General features: G+C 40.1%; 2 protein-coding genes across 3 annotated transcripts; both read right to left on the bottom strand.

Annotated features, from left to right (window-relative positions):
* Positions 1–24: 24 nt before the first annotated feature.
* On the bottom strand, positions 25–11594 carry slc15a2 (solute carrier family 15 member 2). 2 transcript variants are annotated; one of them, XM_076156612.1, is made up of 22 exons: positions 11479–11594; positions 10732–10819; positions 10238–10379; positions 9172–9264; positions 8637–8736; positions 8030–8120; positions 7866–7943; positions 7188–7270; positions 6968–7051; positions 6743–6832; positions 6119–6163; positions 5765–5800; positions 5006–5094; positions 4137–4218; positions 3074–3199; positions 2291–2455; positions 2047–2093; positions 1875–1982; positions 1182–1281; positions 957–1100; positions 747–851; positions 25–237 (listed from the first exon to the last, which is right to left on the bottom strand). In XM_076156612.1, exons 1-22 carry the CDS (start codon positions 11485–11487, stop codon positions 25–27), a joined length of 2118 nt encoding a protein of 705 aa, XP_076012727.1. In that variant the 5' UTR covers positions 11488–11594. The 2 variants fall into 2 exon arrangements, with proteins under 2 accessions (XP_076012727.1, XP_076012735.1); XM_076156620.1 differs by lacking the exon at positions 7866–7943.
* A 1323-nt stretch (positions 11595–12917) lies between these two features.
* nmi (N-myc (and STAT) interactor) lies at positions 12918–17671 on the bottom strand. Its single transcript, XM_076157044.1, has 10 exons — positions 17569–17671; positions 17213–17301; positions 17045–17110; positions 16657–16815; positions 16456–16572; positions 15865–16018; positions 15364–15470; positions 15009–15195; positions 14577–14680; positions 12918–13467 (listed from the first exon to the last, which is right to left on the bottom strand). The coding sequence occupies exons 2-10, from the start codon at positions 17246–17248 to the stop codon at positions 13264–13266; spliced, it is 1134 nt and encodes a 377-aa protein (XP_076013159.1). The 5' UTR covers positions 17249–17301; positions 17569–17671; the 3' UTR covers positions 12918–13263.

Below are 17671 nucleotides of genomic sequence, written 5' to 3'. Positions count from 1 at the left end.
CTAATTACATCATTGTGTCTACAGTTAAAACCTTTGCTCCAAAATGTTTGAGTGCACATCACTTGTTTTCATCTTCATGTTATCTTCACTATTGTCATCATCCTCCTTCCCTGCGGTGTTCTCCAGGCAAATCATATCGACTTGGTTGGGATCAATGTAGGTGTAGAAGTGGGCCATGATGGAAAAGATGATGCAGACGCCCAACAAAAGACCAGCAAAGAGCACAAACTCTTTCCACTGTGACAATAGAAAGGTACATATGACTATTCATACTGACTTGCAAGGATGGAAAGTTACAGAGTGCATGTCCTAAAAATTGTTTTGCTGCTTTTGTCGTCTTTTCTTGTCTTACACGTAATGTTGCTTTCTAGGCCTATTAGTTAATGAGTACCTCTCCAACACATGTAGTCTGTCCACTTTGTTTGCTACGTCCATTCAAAATGAAAAGCATATCGACAAATCTGAAACCCTCTGACTGTGGCAACACTACAAAGGTTCATTGTGGCAAAGCATGATCAAGGAAATCAATAATAAGAACACTTTTTTATGGTTATAGGTATCCAACAGAAAAAAACGTATTCAGCATAAATGATTACAAATCATTTACCACAGCACAACCAGAATGAATCGGATATTGTACACCTAGACCTGAATGCCATAGCAACTACAGATACAGAAATCTGCAGACAGTAGTCATGTGACACTGTAACCCAGGTTAAAACGGTCTTTGCCCCATCATGTCATACCTGTTCCAGTCCTGCTCCCTCTGCCACAATCAACACAATGACGTTCCCAACTGCAACTGTGAGCAGCCAGCAAGCTTGCAGGACAGACTTCATACTTGCAGGAGCCTTGAGGGGAGGAAGACGCAGTCATATTGGTCAAGTATATATTTAAGCTGTTACCACCTCCTCTCTCTGTATGATGTCCACACACCAGTGTGTATCATGGCTAACCTGTGAGTAGGAGAACTCAAGGCCTGTGATGGAGAACATGACCTCTCCAACAGTTATAAGGACGTACTGTGGGATCTGCCATGTAATGTGTACATTGTTTGCTTTCACATCCTCCATCTTGTGGGCGACTATTTTACCTGCCTCCTGACAAAGAAGATGGGAAGATAAATAGCTGTAAGCATCACATGAAATCCTTTTTCATATTTGCATAACAAGCATGCTGACCTCTGTGAGTATAACAGTGTAGGAAGCTCCAAAGTCAAGCAGGCCCAGATCAAGATTAGAGCACTGCTTTGATTCCATGCTGCAACTGACATCTGGGTATCTGGATATCAGAACAGTGAATTCAGAAAAAGCTTTTGCCACCACGTCTCGGTGACATCCTGGTCATCCTGTATATTTAGACCCAGGTACTTATCTGGTGTGTTACAGTCGCTTCCGAGCCTCTCATTCTCCATCAGTCCATCAGCCGTCAACATCCTGCTGCCTACCTGAACACCTCACCTCAATTATTGTAGAGTATTCCAGTGTTATCCGCTAACCTTACCTGTGCTTTCAGACCTCATGTCTAATAGGAACCATATGAGATGTACAGTGCATCCTACCGCAAATAAATATAATGAACTAAACATGCCACACAGGTTTATTTCCTGCTCTGTCTTACTACTACTACTAAGTCTATTGATCTAGTGCTCGGTCAGCATATGTCTGACGCAGCTGGCCAGTCAGATGGCACAGTACCTTTCCCGTTTTCACTCAGTGTGTACAGCAGTTCTGCAGCATGGGAGAGTAGAAGTGGATCAATGTGTACTTTGTTTTAGTTTAATTCATTTATTTACACTTCTTTCCAAGTGTCCAAGTTTTCTTGCATGCAATACAACAACTAGAAAAGGTATATAAGACTTCTGGCATACTCACTCTTTCTGTTGCACAATCATGTAAGATGATATGTTATAACCAGGGGGCACATGCAAGCCAACATCTCCAATTGTTAGGTTTATGGCCTCTGGCTGTGTGTTGATGAACCTGTTCAAGATATTGTTTAGCAAAAGGCACCAAAACTTGTGAATTGCACCATCAGGATGTTTACCTTATAAGTGGATTTCCATTCTCATTCTTCTTTATGTTATCTTCCACCTGGGTCGTAAAGAAATACATTAAGAGGAAGAATGAGACCAGGTTCTGGTAATAATATCCACTGGGATTAGACTTTTCCTTTAAAATCCTCTAGACAATAGGGAGACCAGTGTAGTTTCCCAACAGAGCAGCAGTTATCATCTGGAATATTTCATAATTACACACAAATCAATATGTAGCATTTCTTTGAAACTCACAAGTTTGCACTGGATTCCAGGAGGTTCAGGGTACAAAATGAGACTGTTTGCTGTCTTTTGTTCAAACATCTGTCTGCACTTGTATTTTGTTCCATCTGAGGTGACTGTCATTGTTAGATTCTTGGTGGGCCCCTCCAGTGGAAGTGTCACATATTTAGCGGGGTCCTGAAGGATAGGCCAGAGTTAATCTTCAGCAGTTTCATCATTTGAAATCCATCTCTAACAACATCTCTGAAATAAAGGACTTACATTGTTGAGATCTTACAATTGTACATTAGTTATCTATTTGGAATTTCTGTGGATTTTGGATGTTCTTTTCATTTCTGTATTTCACACAGTCCAAGAAAATGCAGATTAGATGAAACTGGAAACAGGTATGAGTGTGAGTGTGAATGAATTTGCTTGTTGCTTTAAATTATTGGTCTTGATGCGAGTTTCATTTTGTTAGTCTTATATCTGACTTTTTGGACAGTCTCTTGACAAGGTGTTATAAACATTTCCAATATTTAGTGAACAGTTTAACAACCTGTGGGCGGAAACAAGGGTCACTCCAAGTCTACACCTTGGGCAAGGGAAATGGCCTGAGGGTTCACCTGACACAAGTGTTCATGGTGTGGAAAACCAGAGTATACACAGGCATGTTCCGCCTGTGTAAAATTGGGTTGCTTATTCTTATTCTAAGGTTAGGTTAGTTTAGTTACATTAAGCATTTGGAAGATGTGTGTCCACTTTGAAGACTGCACAGAGATGTTTTTTTCTTTGATTCTGATCTGGCTTGGTTACCTGAAGGCGCTGGATAGGCAGTGGAAACATGTCACTACCAGGAATCTGCAAACTGACATTTTTCGACGCCAAGTTAAAAACCTGCAGGAGACACTTTCCCTCAGGCGCAGGTGTCACCACTGTATCCTAAAAGACAGGCAAGAGAAACAGACAGCTTAGATACCAAAGACGGCATGACCAGGATCTTTCCAACAACAACATGTTTATTATTGTGGTTGAAGGAGACCTTTACAGGGTCTTACCATTTTAATTTAATTTAATTTAATTAACAGTCATTTAGGAGACGCTTTTATCCAAGCGACTTACAATTAAGATACTTTTATTACTCATCATTTTGCATGCAATTCAAGGTTAATCGCATGCAACTGAAACTTATCTTGCTTTCTCATATCAGACACACACAAACACATGCATTACAGAGGGGGTGCAGGGTAGCCATTATATGGCGCCCATGGAGCAGTTGGGGGTTCGGTGCCTTGCGCACGTGCACCTCGGCAGTGCGCTGGAGGCAAACTGGCAACTCACCAGCTACCCTCCGGTTCCCAAGCTGAATCCCTATGGACTGATCTACTGCTGCCCCACTTTTAGAAAAGTTTGTAGCAAATTTTAACTTGGATTCGGTCTTACTTCAGCAATTATAGATTCAATTGTATAATGAGTCGTGTTTTTTTATGTCCCACATAAAACTAGAGCTGTGAGTCATCCATTTGATTTCTGCTTCATGTTGACACTGAACATGAAGGGGAGGCAGTGGCGCAGTGGGTATAGCTTCTGCTTTGGGATCGGAGGGTTACCGGTTCAAGTCCCTGCCGAGGTGCCCCTGAGCAAGGGACTGAACCCTCAATTGCTCCCCCCTCTGTGATGGGTGGTAATGTACTGTAAGTCGCTTTGGATAAAAGCGTCTGCTAAATGACCGTAATGTAATGTAACAGAAATGTGAAATTAGCCCCCAGCTGCTTTGAGGACATAAGACAAGTCTGTAGTTTTTTTCAGTGAGTGGAAAGCAGGTGTGTGAATGTGTCTGAGAATCATTGTGTGTAAGTGAATACATACTCATACATACCACAACTTTCAGCTCCACGATGGCAGCGGCTCCAAAGGCTAGAGCTGCAAAAATCATGCCAGCAGCCATTTTCCTCAGCGGTCTGAAGGTAGAGTCAGTGACAGACAGGAGGTCAACTATGGTTAACACTCATCAGCGTCAGCACACAGAGTGTTTACTGCTCTTGAAGTCTTTTGTGGCAAATGTAATTTTCATAAATCAGGTCTGTTACACTTCTGTGTGCACCGCACTTCACTCTTACAGTGCATATTATCAAAATGAAGAAACAAAACGTGCAAGTCTGGTATTTTTCCACTCCTCCACAGATTTTTCCACATGTGCCATAAATCTTTAAGGGTCCATATAAAGCCCTATTGACCCACTCGCTGGACCTAACAACCAATCAATTAAAACTAGTAAATGCTCATGAAGTCTTTGTTGTGTCTCAAGTAAGAAGGACTAAGGTGAGGAAGAGATCCAAGTGAGGGAAACTGGAAACAATGAAGAGATTTGCCTCCTGTCCTGCATTCCACATTAGGCCGACGTGTGCCAACAGTAGATGTGCTGTCACATAGGACTACATTTTCCCACTGTAGGTTGAACAGAAGATGGGTGAATGGACCATTGAAATGTTGTTTCTATGCACTTAACGTCTTATACATTTTCCCAATGAGGAGATTGAGAGTAAACTTCACAGTTGGGGGTTTGTCTTCTCTATAGTGAAAATAATGATTTATAATCGTGAATTTACAGCAAGTGTATGTTATTTTTGATGATTTGTGATGATTTATGGAACTCCTGCATTGTATAGTGGGCTTTTATTTTGCAGTTTAAGAGACTTGTGTCTGCAATAAAGACAGCAGTCTCCTAAGCAACAGGTGTCCACTCACGTGATCTTAAATCCGCAAAGGCCAACAAGTGGATATATGATGAGGTCAAATATTGGGATGAAGAGAAGAATCAACAGAGGGTTCAAAATCTAGAAAACAGGGATGGACAAATGCAGGCAAATTACTCTATCAAAGGTCACTTAAACTCATAAAATCATAAAGTTATAGTTTTATGTAGACAATGAGACAATAACAAGGCTTCTTATTCAACAGCACCTGTAAAAACATTGCAGGATGGGAGGGATAAGCAGTTGTGAAACTGTGATTTCTATTGTGAAGATGGCAGCATTACTCATTGAACATTGGACTTATATTTCCATTTGACTGTAAGTAACATACTATGACTACAGAACAAACTGTTTTCTGATTAACTTCAGGACATCATCACCTCTATACTTGAAGCTCACGTGCAAGTAACAAATGGAGGTCCATGGTATGGGACGTCCAGAAACACAAGACACCAAAATGTAATAAAACTGTCTTTCACCTCTCTGTCAGCTTGCTCTGTGTTGAATCTATTGTTAAATTAATTGTAATTTCTATTTATTTTATAATCACAGTTAAATGACAGGTATCTGTTTTCACACAGATTGTCCCCACCATAATACTGAGGAGATAACTTTGTGATAGAGTAGGATGAGTCAAACAAAAACTGGAAACTGATAAGCATGCAATCAGGGTAACCATAGCAACAATGAGGCAGATGCAGATCTACATAACATAAGTTGGACCCAAGTCAGTGAGCACAAGTGAACATACCTGCATTTGGTCCGGTTTCACGGTGAAGCTTTTCCCCTAAAATACAACAAGATTTCACCTTAACAGGATTGGACAGGACTTTGGCACTCTGACTTCATAAGTGTAACACAGAACATACAGGGTTGGTCTCTGAAGTATGACTGCAATATAAGGCCAAAAACAATGGCACTAAATGAGATAAAAATGAATTTTACCAGTAACAAAAGGAAGGGCTGGCTTTCAAGATAATGTGTTATCAGATGAATATCAATATGACACCAACTCACTACAATACAATAGAATCAATGATTAGTCAATGTCTTGTTCTGTTCTGTTTTGTTTTAGTACACTTATCGTATGTAAATAAACCCTTACCAAAGCCATGTTCATCCTGTTGGCTTGAAGTGTCCAGCGGGAACCCTATAATAAAGAAAACAACAGCTGTTATTAACACATTGGCTGTATTCTAAAGCTTCACATTCAGTTTGGCTAATGTGAAGCTTAAGTAGTAACAGCAATGACATACTTTCTTGTCGAGAAAATTGAAGGTCCATGCAAATGGATATGTGTGGATATGATAAGACACTGGTTGTGGAAAAGAAGCCACCCAACCCTAATAAAAGAAAATGTCAAATGTGGACTATGTTAGGACAGCTCTAGGAACACCTGTGATGAGAAAATTTACATAATAACTTTAAACTGTAAAACAAATGCCTCCATTGTTTCAGTTGCCAATTGAGTCATTTGTAACTTTTGTTGCTTGTGTTTGTGCAGGTTTGTGTCTGCTGTGAGAATAAACTCCTCAATATTCCTTTCATTCAGTGCCTGCTTTTGTCAGTTTGGGCTATACTGTATTGGGTTTTCTTTCAGTAATTTCACCAAATGTGATCAAACAACCACCCACAGAATAAGACAAACATGAGCTCCTTGGAAGAAATGATGACGACAGGAGCTCTGATTGTAAACTCTTTATCAGTATCTGCTTTTCATATTCTGTACCTGCTGATCAAACAGAGCCCAGAACATGGGGAGAGGGATGTAGAGCACCAGAATACGTAGAACCATCTTAATCTCCTGGATCAGACGCTTCTGTTGACACAGGCACACAAACCGGATTATTAATAATTAATCCACAAACCTGTTTTATGGGTCAACTTAGAAGGGATATTTGAACAAGAGTCATTTTGTGGAGCAGTGAATGTTCTTGAATTTTGAGGATCTTACCGAATATTTTTCCTCAGCCCAGTCCAGCCAGTGATTTCTCTGAGAATCACACTTTGACCTTCTCCAGCGACTATTGATGGCAAACTGCAAATCAAACGTCAATAAGAAAAAGTCTTACCTTGTGGAACATTTGTCAAAAACAAGACTTTTATGTTGTGACTACAACTGCAATCTGAGCCTGACATATGATTCTAGCATGAAAGGACTATAATGTACTCACCCCGATGCAGTTGCACACTTCTAAAAAGATATTTCCCTGAGGAGGAGTCTTCTTATACAGTGCACTGCCAGCACCAAAAACAACTGGACAAGATGGATGAAGAGTTAGACAGCCCTCACAACAGATAAGACTGTTGGCTCATGCACATGCCGCTCTATTTGCTCTCCACCACCAATATTAGATGTAATGATCACTAACACACACAAAGCAAATACAGTTTTTAAACTTCACCAAGATTTCAGTCAGACTGAAACATTGATTACTGTCATTTCTGAATGAGGATGGTGATGCAATTTGCACTTAATTATGACAGTCAGCGAAGATGTATGAGCGTGCTTGTGGGGATCTGTCCATGGCTGCTCTGGTTTAAAGCACAGCTTGTTTTCACAGTGCAGGGTTAAGCCCCGGCGCAGGCAACCAAGCATGAATCCCATCAGGATCAGGAGGACCAGGATTCAGAGGCTGAGGCAACTGACTATCATGACAGATGTGAAAAAGTCTTGATCAACAGGAAGCTTGGTCAAGTCAAGCAGTCAAAAAAGCAACTCAGCTGTTCTTCATGTAAATTAGTTCAGTTCTCCAGAGCATTATTTTCAGAAGATGATTTTTCACAGTATCCTTGGAAAAATTTCAACATCTACCCGACAAAGCTCACACACAGCAGCAGGGCACACTCACTTAAAGCCACAGTCATCAACACTGCAGGCACCCCAAAGGCCAGAGCATAGCAGTCACTGCCAAAACACGTCACATCACCTGCAGCAGCAACAGCAGGGTTAACAGCAACATTAGGGTTAACAGCAACATAAAACATAATGAGACTCACAATTGTGAACACTCACCTCTCAGTATGGGCGTAATAAGAGTTGACAAGAGGCTCCCAGCGTTAATGGACATGTAGAAGATAGAGAAGAATTTCTGCCTCTCCCGACTCTGGAGGTTGGACACAGACAATAATTAAAATGCTGTGAAAAAAAAAACATTTGCTAATATTCTTTATGATTTCATCAGAATGTGTATTAAGTATAAAAAGTCACAATCACAACACATGTCACAGTAAAGGATTGCATGCATTCAATAATTCTATATCAAATAATAATGTGTAGAATGGGCATCCCTTAATGTTTCATTACTGCTTTGCTCTGTTGACTAGAGGAGAGAGATGACGGCCTAAGTCTGAACCTTGACCCTTAGGCTTCAAAGCAGTTCAGTAACTCTTACAGATGCTATCTCCGCAGACGAGAACAGGACGAATGATTGAGGAAATGCTTTCAAAATAAAGCATTTGTTTGAATCACAGGACCCAAACCAACCCACTGAGAAGTGGGGATATAAACATGCATAATGGTTTTATTATTTCTAGCATGGATGTTATTGCTTAACAACAAAACTCAACAAAATTATAATTGTTTTCTTATCTTTAAACTGAAAAGCAGTGTAGTGGCTTACATGCTGCTCATCAAACTGGTCTCCTCCAAAAGCTGCGACACAGGGTTTGATTCCTCCGGTGCCAAAGGCAATGAGTATCAGACCTAATATGGATAGTGCCCTGGGAAACATACACACACTTACTGTACACACACAATACTAACAAGGACAAGATGGCTGTTTCATGTATTTGTCATGCAGATGACAGACACCCAGAGCCGGCTGCCCTATACAGCCCCGCCTCCCCCTTGTGTCAGAGTGGGTGTCAATGTTTACAAGTTCAATTTGAGGATGAAGAGGCATTAGATAAAACCAAATTTAATCAAAGGGGTGTATAGATTTTATTTGACTATTTTAAGACATCTAGCTGCAGCCATCGGCAATGGAAAAGGGTTTACATGGCTCACCGTTGGGTAGGAGGCCCCGTCAGCAGAATTTTGCTTAGGGCCCCAGGGAAGTCAGAACCGGCTCTGCAATCCTCTCTGTCTTGTTCTTAACAGGCCTGCAGTATGATTCCTGTTTTCTAAATCAGTGAATTAGAGATTGAAGAACTTACACGTGCACATCGCTATTTCCCACAATTGGAATGGCTCCAACAGACTTGACCACATGGCCGATAACATAGACAATGGAAAGGTAGATGATGGTTCTGTGGGAAGCAAACCATAATTACATACAGCACATTCTAGGCAGCCCTCTGTCATTACCATAAAATACCTTAGTGCATGGTCAGAGTTCTTCTTGTTTTCTGCAATTGTCATAGTCAAACCAATCCTACCACAGCAACCCAGACATCCACCGGTCTGTCTTTGAAATTAGCTCTAAAATGGTTTCTGTATGTACAAAGTTCTCCAACTCAATTTTAACCAGCCTCAGTCCTGCAAGTTTTCTATCCTTTCATTAAGGGGCAGTTTTCTATCAGCAAATCTCTTCTGAGTGAGACAGAACAAGCCTCAGTCAATGTTTTCTGTCCTTGTTGAGGACTGATGACATCCCTGCACTAACGTTTGTGGGATCTACCTCCTTTTTAAAAAAGTGTGGGTGTGTTATATATTACAAGGAGATATAATTGCTAATGTGTTATGTATTGTATTTTTTCATCTATTGCTATTCCATTATTCTATTATAAGTATTGGGAATCCAATCAACATAGCATACAATATACCTCAAGGTTACACATGAAGTGTCTAATCCCAACTAATCCTAAAGTAAAACAACACTTTTATGGAGAAGAATGGGATACATGTCATTGTGAAGCATGTTGTTATCTACTTGCATTCTTGCACTTTTCATTATTGCACTAGTTTTCATGCTGTACTGTAACTATATCACAGTAATTTCCCTCGGGATAATAAAATTTCATCTTATCTTATCTTATCTTATCTTGTTGAACTCAGCACTTTTAACTACAAAAACTGGGCAAAGGTCTTTCCAAATAAAGAAATGGAATTTGTTATTCTGGTCGTCATTTGTCTACGGTATTGTGATTTAGAACTGAATTAGTTTTCTTTGATCCCCACTGTGTTAGGACCTGTGGCTGGTGTGAGCCTGCAAAGCCCAAGAGGTCCAAATAAACTCGACTTTCACTCATGGCTTTGACGCCAAAGGATGCAGGTACTCACTTGAACTTGCCCAGCCAGGCGTCAGCAATGACAGCCCCCAGTACTGGTGTGAAGTAGCAGAGGCTACTGAAGGCATGGTAGATGGCAGTAGAGAGGTTCTCATCCCAGTGCAGGTAGTTGAGGAAGTACAGTGTCAGCACCGCTGTGAAAAGGCATACAAGTAGAAGCTGCATAACAATCCAGCCGCTGCCATCTTTAAAGTCAAAAGGAGTCATAATGTGTTCAAAGGGTTGTCTGATTCTGATCATGCTCTGCTGATCATTAGCAGCATTGGTGCCCCTTAAATGGAAGTCAGGCATGAAGTTCCCCCTTTGCCCCTCATAGCTGATAATCAGCAGCACAAGTTTGTATATACTGTATATATATATACTGTATATGTATATATTGTCTGTTATGATGTTTTTACTTTGTTTTTAGGAATATCTGCAGATAAATTAAATATGTTGAAGTGACTCTATCAAGTTGAATGTAGTTAAGAAATAAAGTTTGCATACCTTTCATGCCATAGTAGGAGAAGCGTTCACAGAACTCATTCACCACTATGAAGCAGATGCTGAGCGGGTAATTGGTCCCACAGAATTTCTAAGAGAGAGTTTATTTATATATATATAATAAATAGTAATAAATAAAGTATTACATTTCAACAAACACATTGAGGTACTCACTTTTAAAATGCGAAGTAAATCAACAGTTCCACTGACAAAAATCTGCTTCCATCAGTCATATACTTTTTCTTTTATAAAAAATACTAACCATGACATCGACAAAGAAATGGAAGGAATGTAGTTGTAGCCTTTTACTGAGGACTATCTATCTATTTTACTAATATGATTATCATATTCGTCTGAGAGTTATAGTTGTTCAGAGCTATTTGGAAAGAAAGTGTCTTTGTCTAAAGAACACAATGTCACTTTCACAAGTTTGCATTCCAATGCTTGTGTGTTTTGTCTGATGCAGCACCCGACTAATGACAAACACCGGCTTAGATGAAAGCGCTTTGCAGGCCACAGATGCACTTCAACTTTAACACACTTTGAAAGTCTAGAACAAGCTGTGTTTTGACTTTAGCAGCACTTCATGCACATACGCTTGTTCACGCATAAAGCCACCGCCTACTGTTTCCATCTGTTGCACTCCGCACAGCTCCGTACACTTAGTCAAGGGAATCCATTTACATTCACTTTTAAAAACACTTTCACAGTAACAGCATAAGAACCCCCGGAGATAAAGCGATGCATTACCCTGTCCATGTTGTCTTGTTGGTGAGTCGTTACTGTCGCATCGGTGCGTCCTGACCTGCAGCTCCGTCCCACTCCGCTCCGTCTGCACACCAAAGTGAAGCCCAAACATTTACAGAGTGGAACCCTCCCCAAGTGAATGTTGCACCATAGGACACTTTGGCAGCGGCGCTTCTGGGGGGTTCGTGGGCCCCCGTGTGGCCAAAACATGAGCGCGTTCGTAGGAGAAGCTCAGAAGAACAACAACAACTGTGAAATCAATGGAAACATTCTTACCTCAAAAGTCTCCAGAATTGTTAAGGATATGAGACATATTTATGATTCTTTTAATGATTCTTTAGCTGCTCTATTGTCAATATAAGACGCTAATTGACAACTGATCGACTTTGACCTACTTCTTGTACACTTTGAGCCTCCCAACCTATTTCCTTTTCCACCCACATGTGTCCACTGATCCATCTGGGCCGCTCAGATATTCCAGAGCAGAACATCATCTTTGCGTTTTTGAGTACGTAAATAGTTCTGATTTGGTCTTTGTTAGATTTAAATGTTGTTGGGGTTTTTTACGATTGCTTTGACTCATTTTGCAATTTTTTTTTCAATGGGCAAAACTCAAAAGTGCCAAACTGACTTGCAAACTTCTTACTCTGAGGTACTTCATCCTCTGCGGCTATACAAAGTGCAAAGCTGGAACAGTAATTCCAAAATGTGAGTTGTATAACAATCAGAGGCTACATTGATTACAATTGTGAAAAACTATAATACATTACATTACGATCATTTGGCAGACGCTTTTATCCAAAGCGACTTACATTACATTACCACCCTTCGCAGAGGGGGGAGCAATTGAGGGTTCGGTGCCTTGCTCAGGGGCACCTCGGCAGGACTCGAACCGGCGACCCTCCGGTTCCCAAGCGGAAGCACTACCCACTGAGCCACTGCCTCCCTAGTATGTGCTGAACTCTAAATCATATGCTCATTCTCAGATTATAGCCACCTCATAGACCTTATATTGTTCAAATTCTTTTTACTACAAATGCAGATAAATAAATCAATTCAACAGGTGTTTGCAATATGTTTCACTACTTCCATCAACCTTGCCCAGGTGAGTAGCGCTACAAAACAGTAGATAATCTCAGACCTCAGTAAAGTTAATATGCTGAGCATGCATTGTGACTTCTTGTTCAACTAATTCTCCACAAACTAAAATGTATATGGGTACACACAGAAACAATACACAACATTGTAATTTTCCCATTCCAATTAGTGACTTCTAATTGTGACCTTTACTGATAAAATACCCATTATCTGACTGAAAGGAACTGGAGCGCACATATTCATATTGATTACATTGTGTGGGAGGAGTGCTGTCCTTTTCCATATAATATCATCTGACTCTGTTTGTGTGCTGTTTGTTACTTAATAATTTACATAAAGACAAGTTTGATACTTTGACAGTCTTTATTTCTTCACTTCTCATTTCCCCTATAGCAGATACAACGATAGCTTACTTTAAGAAATTATTATCATTAATCCCATGAAGCTCAAAATCAATCAATAAATGCATCCTACAAACAAGCATTTTAAGGAAAGTCTGATAGAGCTGACAGATACACCAAGCTATGCTACTATAGTTTACACTGTTAAACAGAAGAGCCATCAGTATGACTTTTGCTCTATTAATTATCATTAGCTACTCTGGGTTTATATGGATTATTAGCTAAGAGAGCAATGACTGGTCCAGGTGAATGACTATGCAACTGAAGACAATGACATAAACAGTCAATGTTAGGCCTCCGTTTTAACCATGTCCTCACAGAATATTGCTTCCAACATCTTTCCAGTGGAGATGTACTTGATGCTCTCTATTTCACCACCATAGTTGCTCGGTTTCTGGAAGTGGATCTCGAGGTGGTCCTGCAGGTCTTCGTCATCCTCCGTGCTGTTAATGCCATCCAGGAGGACAGTACGCGTTGGTGTGCCACAGAAGGTCTGAAATAAAGCCGTGAATATCACCTGCATTATAGTTTATAGTCCTGCTATGCTCAACACAAGATATTGGGATTGTGAACAATATCAACATGATGGTATTGAAGAATCGTTCTGATATTCTTCTGCGTGTTCGTTTGTGGTGAATCAAGAGGAAAAGATGAGGCAAAGATGAACTGGAATCTTCAGAAGAGCTTTACAGGAAAAAGACTTCGGACAGCGCTGGTTCCAACTCTCGCATGCATCAAAGAAGGACAATCAAATATTTCCGTGCTTCCCTATTTATCCCGCATATACAGGGCATTTACATAATATTCTAATTCACTGATGACAATGTAGTTTAACTGTTATCTATTGGTCAGCCAGCTTCAAGAGGGGCAGCGCTAAGATTCAAATCTGAGGGATGAACAGCTGTCTGTGGGGGAAAGTAGAATTCTCTTTGTGTAAATTAAAGAACAACAGTATAGTGTAATTAACCCTTTGATCTGAAGAAGCTCCCCCTGACTGCCCGTCCATGCAAACCCCCTCTCTTCCTTCTTCCTGACCACAGATGTTTGAAGCTTTGATAAAGTGATACAGTGACCTCTTCACCTATTGGCAGATGTTATCTAGCCCTCCTGGAGAGTGAAGCTATAAATGCTCGTATGTATTACTCCATCTCCAGACTTTCCCGGAGCCAGCCATTTGGTTACTTGTAACTATATTAACCTCAGTTACTGCATTTACTTATATGTGTGTTGACATTATTTGTTATATTCCAACAATGGTTTGACCTCTTCTTATAGTCAGATGAGATTACTGTTAATTGTATGTCTGTGGTTCGAGTGCAGTGATCCAGTGTGTTTAGACTAGCTATACAAAAGACTTAGTTTAGTTTTGGAGCTTTTTCTTGTCCAACAACTGATGGACACAGTGACTGTATGTATAGCACCCTGGCAATCCTGAGAGGTCACCTATCTCTTCAGTAAAGCAAACAAATGAAACTTGTAGTGAGTATTGCAAAGGAAATACACCTGGGTCAAAGGACCCTAATGCAACCTGTGTGTCATATTTAAAAGGGTTTAAAAAACTCATACAAAATAACTTGCGTCACTGCAGGGGTAGGATCTTACCTGAAACATGAGTAGCTTGTGGTTGACATCAAGGCTGATCTGTACATTCACTCCAGAATTCATATCCACACAGAACCTCTTTCTCAGGGCCAGGTCCTCAGCAACTACACAGGAAATATATAAAGAATTTATACAAAAAGGATGAGATCTCATCTAGAAGAAAAATCTGACCACTATTAGAGAATCTATTTTGATTTTTTTGGACTCTGGCAAAACCCACGTCTTTGTGACCCTTCACTCATCTATTTACTGACTGGGTGTTCTTTTGTTGTTTGTCTTCTAACCAAATAAAAAGGCTTTGATCAACTTACCAACATAGGACGCAAAATTTGGAAATAATGTAGTGAAATTTGAAATAATACAGAGAAAATACTCGTATACTGTATACATGCGTATACACCCCCCCCTCCCCACACACACACACACGCGTACCTCCACTGTGAAGAAAGGTGATCTGGCCTGTCCCAGACCTGTCATCGTAGTTGACACTCTCCACCTCTCCCCCGCCTCTACTGGGCTTTGAGAAACTAATTTCCAGCTGATCCCTCATTCGCTCCACAGGCATTGAACGTGGAGCATTGGAGACCTGGAGCTTCTTTTTGGAAACCTCAAGGATGACCTACATTGATGATAGCACACAACAATTACAGAAGTATGTTTATGTTGGTTAAAACCAGAAACACTATTCAGAACCCTGGTGTTGGCCATCGGGAGACCGTGAGCAGTTACTATACCTTTGTCTGCTCCCTTGTTGAGACCTGACAGCCTAATACTGTGAAGAAATTACCTGAAATTTCACAGCCGGATCCAATTTGATCCTTTTTGGCATCACATTCAAATGGGTGTTCTCACAAGCCACAGAGCACTTTGGTAATTTCAGGATCTGAGAAGCCACTTCAGGAGAGAAGACAGGAGAGAATATAACAACTTGACGATTCAATCAATTGTGGACAAAGCATATCATAAGTATAAGCTGTATAAGGTACTGCAGTGAGTCAATCTAGATAAAATGAAAAAGGGCTTTGTCATATTTTTGAAAGAGGCTAAATATGATATATAATAATAGATTACGGCTTCCTAAAATCATGAAAAGCTAAAACAGTTATTTGCAATATGTCACATTTATAAATAGCTTTGTCCAAATCGATCCAATCTCTGGTGTCCTACTTTATTTTAATTTTGGATTTACTTCATTATTTGTGTCTGTGACATCACTTTGCATGTGGTTAGTCATCATGTTGTGTCATAAGAAATTAAACCAACAGCTACTAAAAGGATTCATCTGTACCATTCTCTTCTTCAAAGGTGACAAGTGCCTGTCCTCCCTGGAGAAGGGTGATGGGCCTCTGGCTGATGGAGAACACTCCTCTGATCGGTTGGTCATTTCCCTCTTTCTCCTGATGAGTGTACTTAACCTCAACCTCTGGAATCTCAGCATAAATCTGGAGAATTACAATGATGCATTCTGTGATTGAATATTTGAAAGGCACACCTGACCACTCCTAAAATCTGGTTGAAATTAATATAATGTATAATACTGTATCATCAAATAACCAGCCGGTCATTACACAGTGAGGCCAGCAGTACCATTTAAACATACAATGGGTTACGTGCTCAAATTCCTATTTTAACAGTGCCATTCAAAGACCTAAGTTGTGTGTGAGAAAGTAAATGAATGAAAGGAAATTAAAAAATAAAAAATAAAGTATGATTCTTAAATGAGGCAAAAACATAAGAAATGTTTGGTTTGCAAAGCTCCTCAGCATTTCTTTCAGGTTTCTTTGAGGCTCTGGGGTAAAGTAAGCTTGTGTGAATATAGCATACAATGACTTAATCAAGTTGAAACCTCATATATTATTGACTTAAACATTGGTTCCACCTTGAATTTCTGCTGCAGTTGAGTGGACTCAGCTCTTTTACTTTCCAGTTCAGCATGGCAGCTTGTCAGTCTTTTCATTAAGGCCTGTTTGCTAGATGCCAGCTTGGTGATTTGACCCTGTGTAACAAAAAATGGTAATGAGTCAGCCTTGTGATTTGTCATTTGTCATCAGCTTGGTTTTTCTTTACCTAAAGCCTGTACCTGTATTCCCTTCATGCTGTCTTTGAAATCCTTCTCACATTGCTCTTGGTTATTGACATGAGCGATCATTTCATTCTGGGCCTTTGTCTTGCGATCATCCTCTGCAAGTTTCTCCAGTATGAGCCTGGCTTTCACATCCTCAGCTTTCTCCACTTTAACCTTTCAAATCACAAACAGTGTTAGAGACATCTGAGAACAGAACTGCAGCAGTGACTTTAAGTAAAAGTAGGAGTAGGTGGAACAATAATATTACTAATTTTTAAATTGGATTCAATATTTTTACAAATAAAGAAATATTGTGTCATAGTTGTACTATTCCAAAATGCTGCAGTAAAGTGCACAATAAAGATTAACAACAAATATAGTACTTTAGTAAGTTTAAATTTACCCTCAATGTCTCCAGCTCTTTCTTGGCCTCAACAAGTTTCTGGTCTTCCATCAAAATGCCGCCAACCTAGAAATCAAATAGAAATATTTAACATACAAACCGGTACTGATAAAGACGCTTTAGTTGGTATGAGATAAGTATACGAGATGAGATTGGTATACGACTTACTTTTCCTTTAATCGAACTGTTGTGAAAGTCAGCCATTACCGAAGAATAGGAGCTTGATGGCACCCAAACCCGGTTGTGAGACGTATAGGCTGTGTGGGATTAAAAGGTTGGTCTTGAATTATACACACACTTCACTATAGTTGTAGTAAAAAGAGAATAAATAAAATAAAAGCACAGACACGGTCGTTTGTACAACTATGGGCTCAAAAACAAAAGTGAAAGTGACTGACTGCGGTAAAGTTAGCAATATTTTCAAACATATCAATGTCAACATGTCAATAACTCAAAAATCAAACATTCGAAAAGCACAAATAAACTATTCATAAATTGCAGTGAGGCATGAAATAAGCTACAACCTCGGTTAGTCCACCGGGCTGAGGGACTCCGTGGCTCCTTCAGGACACAGCAGTATGGGTCGGGTGTTTAGGGACCGTGGAGAAGGTTACACTATTCCTCTAC

Source organism: Genypterus blacodes, unplaced genomic scaffold (genome assembly GCF_046128005.1).
Source record: "Genypterus blacodes isolate CSIRO-AG114 ecotype Tasmania unplaced genomic scaffold, CSIRO-AGI_Gbla_v1 ptg000008l_1, whole genome shotgun sequence".
In the NCBI taxonomy this organism is placed as follows: domain Eukaryota; kingdom Metazoa; phylum Chordata; class Actinopteri; order Ophidiiformes; family Ophidiidae; genus Genypterus; species Genypterus blacodes.
Note: the sequence above shows the minus strand (reverse complement) of the source record. Positions and strands in the feature narration are given on the sequence as shown.

Coding starts and splice junctions, on each gene's coding strand:
- slc15a2 (XM_076156612.1), bottom strand. Junction 8,121..8,636: donor ACCAGTTTGATGAGCAGCAT/GTAAGCCACTAC, acceptor TCCAACCTCCAG/AGTCGGGAGAGGCAGAAATT. Junction 4,219..5,005: donor CTTTGCGGATTTAAGATCAC/GTGAGTGGACAC, acceptor CTCTACCTTCAG/ACCGCTGAGGAAAATGGCTG.
- nmi (XM_076157044.1), bottom strand. CDS start 17,248: ATGGCTGACTTTCACAACAGTTCGATTAAAGGAAAA. Junction 16,573..16,656: donor ACAGCATGAAGGGAATACAG/GTACAGGCTTTA, acceptor TTTGTTACACAG/GGTCAAATCACCAAGCTGGC. Junction 14,681..15,008: donor CACCTTTCTTCACAGTGGAG/GTACGCGTGTGT, acceptor TTTCCTGTGTAG/TTGCTGAGGACCTGGCCCTG.